The 12,320-nt window shown below is 43.6% G+C and overlaps 1 protein-coding gene across 1 annotated transcript in view; it reads right to left on the bottom strand.

Annotated features, from left to right (window-relative positions):
• Positions 1 to 8,521, bottom strand: part of LOC124718787 (probable cytochrome P450 304a1) — a 104,463-nt gene extending 95,942 nt beyond the window's left edge. The window contains exon 1 of the mRNA XM_047244395.1: positions 8,375 to 8,521. Within this exon, the coding sequence (XP_047100351.1) occupies positions 8,375 to 8,471 (97 nt within the window). The 5' untranslated portion in view covers positions 8,472 to 8,521. The remainder of the gene's footprint in view (positions 1 to 8,374) is intronic.
• Between the last annotated feature and the right edge of the window lie 3,799 nt (positions 8,522 to 12,320).

The following is a 12,320-nucleotide window of genomic DNA, read 5'->3' as shown; positions in this document are numbered from 1 at the left end:
GAAAAGATGTTATGTGGACATGCGTCCGGTAACGCTTAATTTCCATGTTAGGGCTCATTTTAGTTTCGTCAGTATGTACTGTACTTCCTCGAGTCACCGACAGTTGGCCAATTGAAGGAAGGTAATGTTGACTACGGTGCCTGTGTTGACATGCGAATCATTGCTCTACAGTACTAACATCAAGCACATCAGTACGTAGTGTCAACAGGTTAGTGTTCATCACGAACGTGGTTTTGCAGTCAGTGCAATGTTTACAAATGTGGAGTTGGCAGATGCCCATTTGATGTATGGATTAGCACGGGGCAATAGCCGTGGCGCGGTACGTTTGTATCGAGACAGATTTCCAGAAGGAAGGTGTCCCGACAGGAAGACGTTCGAAGCAATTGATCGGCGCCTTAGGGAGCACGGAACATTCCAGCCTATGACTCGCGACTGGGGAAGACCTAGAACGACGAGGACACCTGCAATGGACGAGGCAATTCTTCGTGCAGTTGACGATAACCCTAATGTCAGTGTCAGATAAATTGCTGCTGTACAAGGTAACGTTGACCACGTCACTGTATGGAAAGTGCTACGGGAGAACCAGTTGTTTGTGTACCATGTACAGCGTGTGCAGGCACTATCAGCAGCTTATTGGCCTACACGGGTACACTTCTGCGAATGTGTCAATCCTCATTTCAGTGCAAATATTCTCTTTACGGATGAGGCTTCATTCCAACGTGATCAAATTGTAAATTTTCACAATCAACATGTGTGAGCTGACGAGAATCCGCACGCAATTGTGCAATCACGTCATCGACATAGATTTTCTGTGAACGTTTGCGCAGGCATTGTTGGTGATGTCTTGATTGGGCCCCATGTTCTTCCACCTACGCTCGATGGGGCACGTTATCATGATTTCATACGGGATACTCTACCTGTGCTGCTAGAACATGTGCCTTTACAAGTACGACACAACATGTGGTTCATGCACGATGGAGCTCCTGCACATTTCAGTCGAAGTGTTCGTACGCTTCTCAACAACAGATTCGGTGACCGATGGATTGGTAGAGGCGGACCAATTCCATGGCCTCCACGCTCTCCTGACCTCAACCCTCTTGACTTTCATTTATGGGGACATTTGAAAGCTCTTGTCTACACAACCCCGGTACCAAATGTAGAGACTCTTCGTGCTCGTATTGTGGACGGCTGTAATACAATACGCCATTCTCCAGGGCTGCATCAGCGCATCAGGGATTCCATGCGACGGAGGGTGGATGCATGTATCCTCGCTAACGGAGGACATTTTGAACATTTCCCGGAAGAACAGATACCATTGATGACCGTGGAGCTTTTCTAGAAAGAAATAATAATTAAATCGGGAACAGTTACTACCTTCATATATAGTTAAAAAAGGCTTCCCAGCCATTGGCCTTCTTGAGCGATCGCACACGCTATGCCCCAACTCATACGGGACTTGGTAGCTTAATCTGCCACGAGCAATGAGTGTGATGGGCGAACATCTATTAGGAGCACTACAAATGTAGCGTGTGGACATGTTGGGAATGTCTGTCTCCCGGAGAGCGTGCAAGGGATAGGGATAAGTCCCTGCAGGCGCACTATCCTCTGTGCCCTCGTTGGCTCAGGTGGACAGAGCGACTGCCATGTAAGCAGGAGATCCCGGGTTCGAGAGAAACATCTGGAAAACACTGATAAGAGAAGGGACAGGATGATAGGACATGGGCGGCCGGGGTGGCCGAGCGGCTCTAGTTGCTTCAGTCTGGAACCGCACGACTGCTACGGTCGCTCGTTCGAATCCTGCCTCGGGCATGGATGTGTGTGTGTGGTGTCCTTAGGTTAGTTAGGTTTCAGCAGTTCTGAGTTCTAGGGGACTGATGACCTCAGCTGTTAAGTCCCATACAGCTCAGAGCCATTTGAACCATTTCTAATTCCAATCCTTGTCGTACTGTGTTTGTTAAGTCCGTAATGCCTAATGAGTAAGTTATGACAGAATTTTAAATTTTTAAATTGGTTCAATAACTATATGAAAAGTTTCTACCTAGGTCTGAAGACGATCATCACCTACCGAAACAAATTATCTGATTACAAGTAAACATTGTGCTCCAAAATGGGAATTATAATAAAGCAAATATTTTCCTGGAACGATGTAAACTTTTTCGTGATTATGTCACAACTTGTAAAATCATATGAAATACTGAAAATCAAATTGCCCCTGGAAGCCGCCAAACAGGCACCCTGCCGAGTGACATGAACCGAATTTTCAAAACATAGTTAGTACATTGGCTTCGTTTTATGGACTACAATAACTAATTACGAAATATTCTCTGTTGTGGTATACAGGATGGTCTACTGATCGTGACCGGGCCAAATATCTCACGAAATAAGCGTCAGACGAAAAAACTACAAAAACGAAACTTGTCTAACTTGAAGGGGGAAACCAGATGGCTCTATGGTTGGCCCGCTAGATGGCGCTGCCATAGGTCAAACGGATATCAACTGCGTTTTTTAAAATAGAAACCCCCATTTTTTATTACATATTCGTGTAGTACGTAAAGAAATATGAATGTTTTAGTTGGACCACTTTTTTCGCTTCGTGATAGATGGCACTGTGATAGTCACAAACATATGGCTCACAATTTTAGACCAACAGTTGGTAACATATAGGTTTTTTAAATTAAAATACAGAACATAGGTACGTTTGAACATTTTATATCGGTTGTTCCGATTTGATACATGTACCTTTGTGAACTTATCATTTTTGAGAACGCATGCTGTTACAGCTTGATTACTTTTAAATACCACATTAATGCAATAAATGCTCAAAATGATGTCCGTCAACCTCAAAGCATTTGGCAATCGTGTAAAGACATTCCTCTCAACAGCGAGTAGTTCGCCTTCCGTAACGTTCGCACATGCATTGACAATGCGCTGACGCCTGTTGTCAGGCGTTGTCGGCGGATCACGATAGCAAATATCCTTCAACATTCCCCACAGAAAGAAATCCGCGGACATCAGATCCGGTGAACGTGCGGGCTTCGACGACCAATCCACCTGTCATGAAATAACGCTATTCAATACCGCTTCAACCGCACGCGAGCTATGTGCCGGACATCCATCACGTTGGAAGTACATCGCCATTCTGTCATGCAGTGAAACATCTTGCAGTAACATCATTAGAACATCACGTAGGAAACCAGCATACATTGCACCATTTAGATTGCCATCGATAAAATGGGGGCCAATTATCCTTCCTACCATAATGCCGCACCATACATTAACCCGCCAAGGTCGCTGATGCTCCACTTGTCGCAGCCATCGTGGAATTTCCGTTGCCCAGTAGTGCATATTATCCCGGTTTACGTTACAGCTGTTGGTGAATGACGCTTCGTCGCTAAATAGAACGCGTGCAAAAAAATCTGTCATCGTCCCGTAATTTCTCTTGTGCCCAGTGGCAGAACTGTACACGACGTTCAAAGTCGTCGCCATGCAATTCCTGGTGCATAGAAATATGGTACGGGTGCAATCGATGTTGATGTAGCATTCTCACGCAATTTGTCTGCTACTGATTTGCGGATTAGCCGCGACAGCAGCTAAAACGCTTACTTGGGCATCATTATTTGTTGCAGGTCGTGGTTGACGTTTCACATGTGGCTGAGCAATTCCTGTTTCCTTAAATAACGTAATCATCCGGCGAACGGTCCGCACACTTGGATGATGCGTCCAGGATACCAAGCAGCATACATAGCACACGCCCATTGGGCATTTTGATCACAATAGCCATACATCAACACGATATCGACCTCTTCCGCAATTGGTAAACGGTCCATTTTAACACGGGTAATGTATGACGAAGCAAATACCGTCCGCACTGGGGGAATGTTAAGTGATACCACGTACTTATACGTTTGTGACTATTACAGCGCCAACTGTCACAAAGCGAAAAAAGTGGTCGAACTAAAACATTCATATTTCTTCACATACTACACGAATATGTAATAAAAATGGGGGTTCTTTATTTTAAAAAAAATGCAGTTGATATCTCTTTGACCTATGGCAGCGCCATCTAGCGGGCCAACCATAGCGCCATCTGGTTTCCCCCTTCAAGCTAGACAAGTTTCGTTCTTTGTAGTTGTTTCGTTTGACACTTATTTCGTGAGATATTTGGCCCGGCCACTATCAATGGACCACCCTTACAGTAAAATGATCATTCAGTAACTGACATGCAAAATAACAATAACAATATTTAATTACACAGTACAATATAGCGAGCCAACCACACCCGTCTATTCTGGTGGTCAGGAGCTGCTCGGTACTGCTACATTGACTTGCTGATATTTTCATAATGGTGGCCAACAGTTTGACAGCACTTTCGCATGATGGAAAGGCTGATCATTCACGAATGTGACCTCAGGTTTCCATTGCGAAAAAAAGACTTCTGTTGCAGCTGAGACACAGTAAAAGTTAATGTACACAATTGTAGCCAGAGGGTCTGAAAGGGTTAAATAACGGAATCCTACGAAAGCCTCGAGTTCGTACTGCAGTGTTGTATAGGTAAGAAAAGTAGCCTTTCAGAATTGTCAGACGAGTGGTGGTGTTTCCCAAAATTCAATAATTATTATTTATTACGGTATTACAGTGTCTGTGTTGTTCCAAAATCGATGCAGTATTCCTTCAGATATGCATACACGGCCGAAGGAGCAGCCACTGCGGCTACTGCAGCCATTATGAAATGTATTCGCAGCTGTGAATATGGACGACCATCAGTTGTGTAATGGAATGGCGACAGTGAAAATTTATGCCAAACCGGGACTCGAACCTGGATTTTCTTCTTATTGCGAACGGTCGTCTTACCACTTTTTTTAAGCACGACTGAACACCAGACCCAAACATCCGTATGTTTCCAACCATTATACAGCTGATGGTTGTCCATGTTCGTAACTCCGAATACTTTTCATGTATTATTAATTTGTTCATAGGCCTTTTTCTGTTCCTTATTTGTTCCGTATTCCTGGATTTCCGGAAGACTTTTGACACTGTACCAAACAAGCGGCTCGTAGTAAAATTGCGTGCTTATGGAATATCGTCTCAGTTATGTGACTGGATTTGCGATTTCCTGTCAGAGAGGTCACAGTTCGCAGTAACTGACGGAAAGTCATGGAATAAAACAGAAGTGATTTCAGCCGTCCCCCAAGGTAGTGTTATAGGCCATATGCTGTTCCTTATCAATATAAACGATTTGGGAGACAATCTGAGCAGCCGTCTTAGGTTGTTTGCAGATGACGCTTTCGTTTATCGACTAATAAAGTCACCAGGAGATCAAAACAAACTGCAAAACGAATTAGAAAAAATATATGAATGGTGCGAAAAGTGGTAGTTGACCCTAAATAACGAAAAGTGAGAAGTCATCCACATGAGTGCTTAAAAGGAACTCGTTAAACTTTGGTTACACGATAAATCAGTCTAATCTAAAAGCCGTAAATTCAACTAAATACCTAGGTATTACAATAACGAACAACTTAACTTGGAAGGAACACATCGAAAATGTTGTGGGGAAGGCTAACCAAAGGCTGCGTTTTATTGGCAGGACACTTAGAAAATGTAACAGACCTACTAAGGAGACTGCCTACACTACGCTTGTCCGTCCTCTTTTAGAATACTGCTGCGCGGTGTGGGATCCTCACCAGGTAGGACTGACGGAGTACATCAGAAAGGTTCAAAGAAAGGCAGCACGTTTTGTATTATCGCGAAATATGGGAAAGGGTGTCACAGAAATGATACAGGATTTGGGCTTGAAATCATTAGAAGAAAGGCGTTTTTCGTAGCAACGGAATCTTCTCATGAAATTCCAATCACCAACTTTCTCCTCCGAATGCGAAAATATTTTGTTGACACCGACCTGCATAGGGGGGAACGATCACCACAATAAAATAAGGGAAATCAGAGCTCGTACGGAAAGATATAGGTGTTCATTCTTTCCGCGCGCTATGCGAGATTGGAATAATAGAGAATTGTGAAGGTGGCTCGATGAATCCTCTACCAGGCACTTAAATGTGATTTGCAGAGTATCCATGTAGATGTAGATGTAGATGTCTTTTGACTGGAAACATCGGATGTTCGCCGAGCGGAATATTCGTGATTACCTGAGGTATTTATGTTCGGAGCAATGGCAGAATAGCCAGTCTGACAATCTAACAGCAAGAAGCCGGTTAATATACTGGCTGATTCCGTGACAAAACTTTCAGGATTTGTGGAGAAGAATAAATGTATCAATTTGAGGTAAGTAAACCTGGTCCAGAAGTGGCCGAGTCGAAAACTGTTGTGGCGTAACAAGACAGCTACGCCACACTGAAGTAGCTGAAAGGCACGCGTAATCTCACGTAAGCTAGATAAAGGTCTGAAACAGGATACGTAATGAATGGTAGCAAGAAAAGTACGTAGCTGCTTTAATACTTAACTTTTAATCCGTCATTGGTTTACAACGTTCTTGATGAAACATTTCATACGATAACTATCAAACTATGTAAGGCTAATGGCGCCTTGCTAGGTCGTAGCCATGGACTTAGCTGAAGGCTATTCTAACAGTCTCTCGGCAAATGAGAGAAAGGCTTCGTCAGTGTAGTCGCTAGCAAAGTCGTCGTATAACTGGGGCGAGTGCTAGTCCGTATCTCGAGACCTGCCTTGTGGTGGCGCTCGGTCTGCGATCACACAGTGGCGACACGCGGGTCCGACATGTACTAAATGGACCGCGGCCGATTTAAAGCTACCACCTAGCAAGTGTGGTGTCTGGCGGTGACACCACAAAAACCATAAGGGAAAATCATTCTGATACCTCTGACCAAAATAAGAAAAACAATCTAGTAAGTATGGCCAATAAAATGAGTATGTTAAGACCTATGAGCACTTGTCCATCTTCAACACTGTGAAAGGCATCTCTTCTACTGAAGAAGCGCCCACGACTTCTAGGGGGTGCACTTTAGAGCTCACATTTACTGGACATTTTTTTCTTGTTTTGCTCCGTACTACGGTCTACAGAAACATGGACCCCAAAGAGCCTGCAGCAGAAGAGACGCATTTCGAAGTAACGAAGATGAACAAGTGCTCTTCAGTCGCAGGGTATGCGTTTTAGAACCCGTGTTTACTGCACTTCTTTTTCTTGTTTTGATCTATACTATCACGTCTGAAAATTGCCTGCCCTACAATGTTAGCAACAACAGTACAGGTACACGCAATGTACTGTCAGAGGTAACAGAACGATTTTCGCTTTTAACTTTCGACCCGGTCGTTTCCGGGTAATTTCCAAGAATGATTGCCTATCGAAGTCGCTGTGTCCAAACGATACATATCGAACGTGCGATCGTAAATAGCTCTGGTGGCGGGTGTTGTCATCACTTACTTGTGACCGTCATTTTTATCTGTTTTCCGTCGTTCCCTTAGTTGCTCTACATTACATACCTCCGCGAATTATTTGTGAGTTTCTAGGGAATCCCAGACGATTTATGTAGTTAGTGAGTGGGATGTCTGGTGTTCTTGACGTTTCTTTGGCTGATTCTCTCACATGGAAAACTGTAATTCCATGTTTATCCAGCATAGAAAATTGTTCGACATTTTGTCAAAATATAGAGTACCACCAGACGAGGAAAGAAGGGACTGTGTAGTCTGTGGTGGTGCGAAGTGTGTGAAAACTTCGTAAGAACAGTTTCGATGCTGAAATACCGTTTACGATTTCATTGCGGACAGTGCGGAAAATGAACGAGTATCAGGAAGAATACATAGTTCGGCTCTTCCAAATTATCCATCCAGAAACCATAATGGACTTTCGCATGATGACAACACCGATGACGAATAAGGTAAGTTGTCTCCTTCTCAATTACAAGTATTTTTGTGAGGCTTTTGTTTGTCGTTGCTGTAGCGACCACCGTAAACAGACTCACAACGCCCGCCACCGGAGTCGCATGATCGATTTACGATCGCACGTTCGACATGTACAGTTTGGTTCAAATGGCTCTGAGCACTATGGGACGTAACTTCTGAGGTCATCAGTCCCCTAGAACTTGGAACTACTTAAACCTAACTAACCTAAGGACATCACACACACCCATGCCCAAGGCAGGATTCGAACCTGCGACCGTAGCGGTCGCACGGTTCCAGACTGTAGCGCCTAGAACCGCTCGGCTATCGTTTGGACACCGCGACTTCGATAGGCAATCATTCTTGGAAATTACCCGTTTCCGGACCAGGGTCCCTCCTTACAACTGATACATTTACCCTTCTCTATCATACCTGACAGTTTGTGACATTATCACGGAGTGAACCAGTAGATCACAGAGTTCAGCTGCACGCAACCACATGTTTTTCACTTCGCAACGGGACCCACCTGGCGGGAAGTTGTCAGGCCTGGAGATGGCGACGAGCAGCAGGTAGAGCAACAGGCCCACGGCCAGGGCTGCCAACAGAACGCCGACGAGAGCCATGGCGAGCGTCCAGTTGCGAAGTGTGAGCGGCTCTGAGTGCCTTGGCCGCGCGCGGAGCTCTTTAGGGGATTCTCCCACCACAACGCGCTGGCCCCACCAGGTCGCCTGCGTTCTCTGACCTGCGGTTCTCGATAACGAGAGACCTGCCGCTAGATAGCGGCGTCGGCTGCTACGGTCGCAAGCATTTTAAGGCCCTCGTACACGACTAGACAGATTGTCAAACTGTACTATGTCTGTCAAACATTTGACTGTGCATGGTGCAGTTTGACATGTTTGTCAAGCATAGATTTTGATTGACAGAATGTTTGACAACATGGCGGGCGTTGTTTGTGTAGATGTTTCGTCATATATGTACACAGAGTGGTCCATTGATAGTGACCGCGCCAAATATCTCACGAAATAAGCATCAAACCAAAAAACTACAAAGAACCTCACTTGTCCAGCTTCAAGGGGGAAACCATATGGCGCTATGGTTGGCCCGCTAAATGGCGCTGCCATAGGTCCAACGGATGTCAACTGCGTTTGTTTTAATAGGAACCCCCATTTTTTATTACATATTCGTGTAGTTCGTAAAGAAATATTAATGTTTAAGTTGGACCACTTTTTTCGCTTTGTGATAGATGGCGCTGTAATACAAAAATATGGCTCACAATTTTAGACGAACTGTTGGTAACAGATAGGTTTTTTAAATTAAAATACAGAACATAGGTACGTTTGAACATTTTATTTCGGTTGTTCCAATGTGATTCATGTATCTTTGTGAACTTAATCATTTCTGAGAACACATGCTGTTACAGCGTGATTACCTGTAAATACCACATTAATGCAATAAATGCTCAAAATGATGCCCGTCAACGTCAATGCATTTGGCAATACGTGTAACGACATTCCTCTCAACAGCGAGTTGTTCGCCTTCCGTAATGTTCGCACATGCACTGACGCATGTTTTCAGGCGTGAAATAAAATGTTCAAACGTACCTATGTTCTGCATTTTAATTTAAGAACCTATCTGTTACCAAGTGTTCGTCTAAAATTGTGAGCCATACGTTTGTGACTATTACAGCGCCATCTGTCACAAAGGGAAGAAGGTGGTCCAACTAAAACATTCGTACTTCTTTACGTACTACACGAATATGTAATAAAAAATGGTCGTTCTTATTTTAAAAAACGCAGTTGATATCCGCTTGACCAATGGCAGCGCCATCTAGCGGGCCAACCATAGTGCCATCTGGTTTCCCCCTTCAAGCTAGACGAGTTTCGTTCTTTGTAGTTTTTTCGTTTGACGTTATTTCGTGAGATATTTGGCCCGGTCACGATCAATGGACCACCCTGCATACATATAGTGAAAAATAGTTTTAATAGAATTTATCTTTACTGTGTCGTGCGTTTTGACAACTGTGGAAACTACGATCGAGGATAAATACAAAATAGCACTGGCAGTTACCAAAATGATTGAGCTAACATCTTTCCCAGCCATACATTACGCCGGAAGAGGTTAAGAAGAAAATCAGTATTCTATGCGCAACATACAAGCGGTATTGCAATGAAATAAAGAAAAATAGAATTCCCACGTTGTCGTATTTTGATGAACTTTCATTAGACGACCAAGTAAAAGAGAATAAATTTTTTCATGCACGTATCTTTTTTTCAATGTGAGGGCTAAATAACTCTAGGAGTTCACTGACTATCCGCAGGAAATTGATGTACTGGTCGGGTTGTGAATGTAACATTTCCGTTAACAAGTTTGTATCTTTATATTTCTCATTTTAAACGATTCCCTGACCAGCGTCTTGTTATCTTCTTCTTTAAACACAGTGCCAGAGTCACTGTTAAAAATGCTTTATCTGCATTTGTAGCCATACCAACATTAAAAAAAAAATACACAAAAAGCGTCTGCTTCAAAAGCAAGGTGAAATTGACAATCTTTGTTGGTAGGTGTACGGGCTTTTTGACGCATCCGTGGCTAGATGAAATCGAATTTGACGGACAAGTTTGCTCTTTTACGAGGATCTTATTAAAAGTTCATTGCCCATTCGAAGAAAGTTGATGTAATCATCGGATTCAGTGATAATATTTCCTAACTGGCCGTGGTGGCCGAGCGGTTCTAGGTGCATGAGTACGGAACCGCGCGACTTCTGCGGTCGCAGGTTCGACTCCTGCCTCGGGCATGGATGTGTGTGATGTCCTTAGGTTAGTTAGGTTTAAGTAGTTCTAAGTTCTAGGGGACTGATGACCTCCGATGTTAAGTCCCATAGTGTCCGAGCCATTTGAACCATTTGATAATGTTTCCAGAATGAGATTTTCACTCTGCAGCGGAGTGTGCGCTGATATGAAACTGCCAGCAAGTTTCATTTGATAATGTTTCCTTTAGCGGAATTTATGGTGGTAAGGTCCTATAGGACCAAACTGCTGAGGTCATCGGTCCCTAAGCCTACACATTACTTACTCTAACTTACACTGTGGACAACACACACACCCATGCCCGAGGGAGGACTCGAACCTCCGACGGGAGGAGGGGCATGGACCGTGACAAGGCGCCCCAGACCGCTCGGCTACCCCGCGCGGCTCCTGTAGCGGATTTTCATGGGTAAAGCTCTCTCTCATTTTCAGCCATTCCCTAGAGCAGCATCTGTTACCTTTCTCTTCTTCTTTAAACACAGTACGAAAGTCAAAGCAAAAATTGCTTTGTCTGCGTTTGTGGCCACTGTCACTGCTGTCAAAATACTCACAAACACGAACAGTGTCTGGTTCAAGTGAGGTTAGACTGACAATCTCTGTTTGTACGTGTACGGGCATATTTCACAAGTCCGCAACAACGAATTTGACAAACAAGTTTGCCTTTGACGCCACCATACACGGTCAAACAATTTCTCAAATGCTGCTGTGTTTACCAAATATTTGATTGTGAACGATGCAGTTTTACGTGATTGTCAAGCATAGACTGTTCGATAGGTTTGGTAAATTTTAATTGACGTAAAATTTGCCATGATACATGATAGCGGACGTTGTTTGTGTTAACGTTTCGCCGCATCTGTTTAGCGAAAAATAATTTTATTACAATTTTTCTCACTGTGAAATTATGATCAAGGATAAATACAAAATCGCATTTGCAATTACCAAAACGGCTGACGCGTCACATCTTTCCCATCCATGTATTACTCAGCGACAGCTTAAGAAAAATTCAATATTCCGCGCACAACAGACAAGTGGGGTGCAATAAAGCAAAAAAAGTCGAAGTTTTTTGATTCTTTCACGGACGGTGTAGGCTATATGTTTGCACGTTATTTTAATGAACTGTAATTTGAGAACCGTGCAGACGAAAATATATTTTCGCACACTGTACTTGTGTCTTCTGTTTCAATGTGTGCCGGCCGTGGTGGCCGAGCGGTTCCAGGCGCTACAGTCTGGAACCGTGCGACGCTACGGTCGCAGGTTCGAATCCTGCCTCGGGCATGGATGTGTGTGCTGTCCTTAGGATAGTTAGGTTTAAGTAGTTTTAAGTTCTAGGGAACTGATGACCTCAGAAGTTAAGTCCCATGGTGCTCATAGCCATTTTTTTGTTTCAATGTGTGAGCGAAGTAACTGAACAAGTTATAAAAAGTTTACCATTAACAGGTTTTCATGTGTATGTTTCTGTCTCATTTTAAACCATTCCTTGGATCAATGTCTTCCTGTCTTCTTATTCTTTAACAATGTGCCAGAGTAAATGTAAGAAATATTTTATCCGCATTTGTAGCCATTCTCACTAGTGTCAGAATACAACATACACGAGCAGCGTCTGCTTTAAAAGTGAGGTTAAATTGACAAACTTTGTTTGTACGTGTGCAGGCCTGTTTCACAAATCAGTTT

Source organism: Schistocerca piceifrons, chromosome 10, assembly GCF_021461385.2.
Source record: "Schistocerca piceifrons isolate TAMUIC-IGC-003096 chromosome 10, iqSchPice1.1, whole genome shotgun sequence".
Lineage (NCBI taxonomy): Eukaryota > Metazoa > Arthropoda > Insecta > Orthoptera > Acrididae > Schistocerca > Schistocerca piceifrons.
Note: the sequence above shows the minus strand (reverse complement) of the source record. Positions and strands in the feature narration are given on the sequence as shown.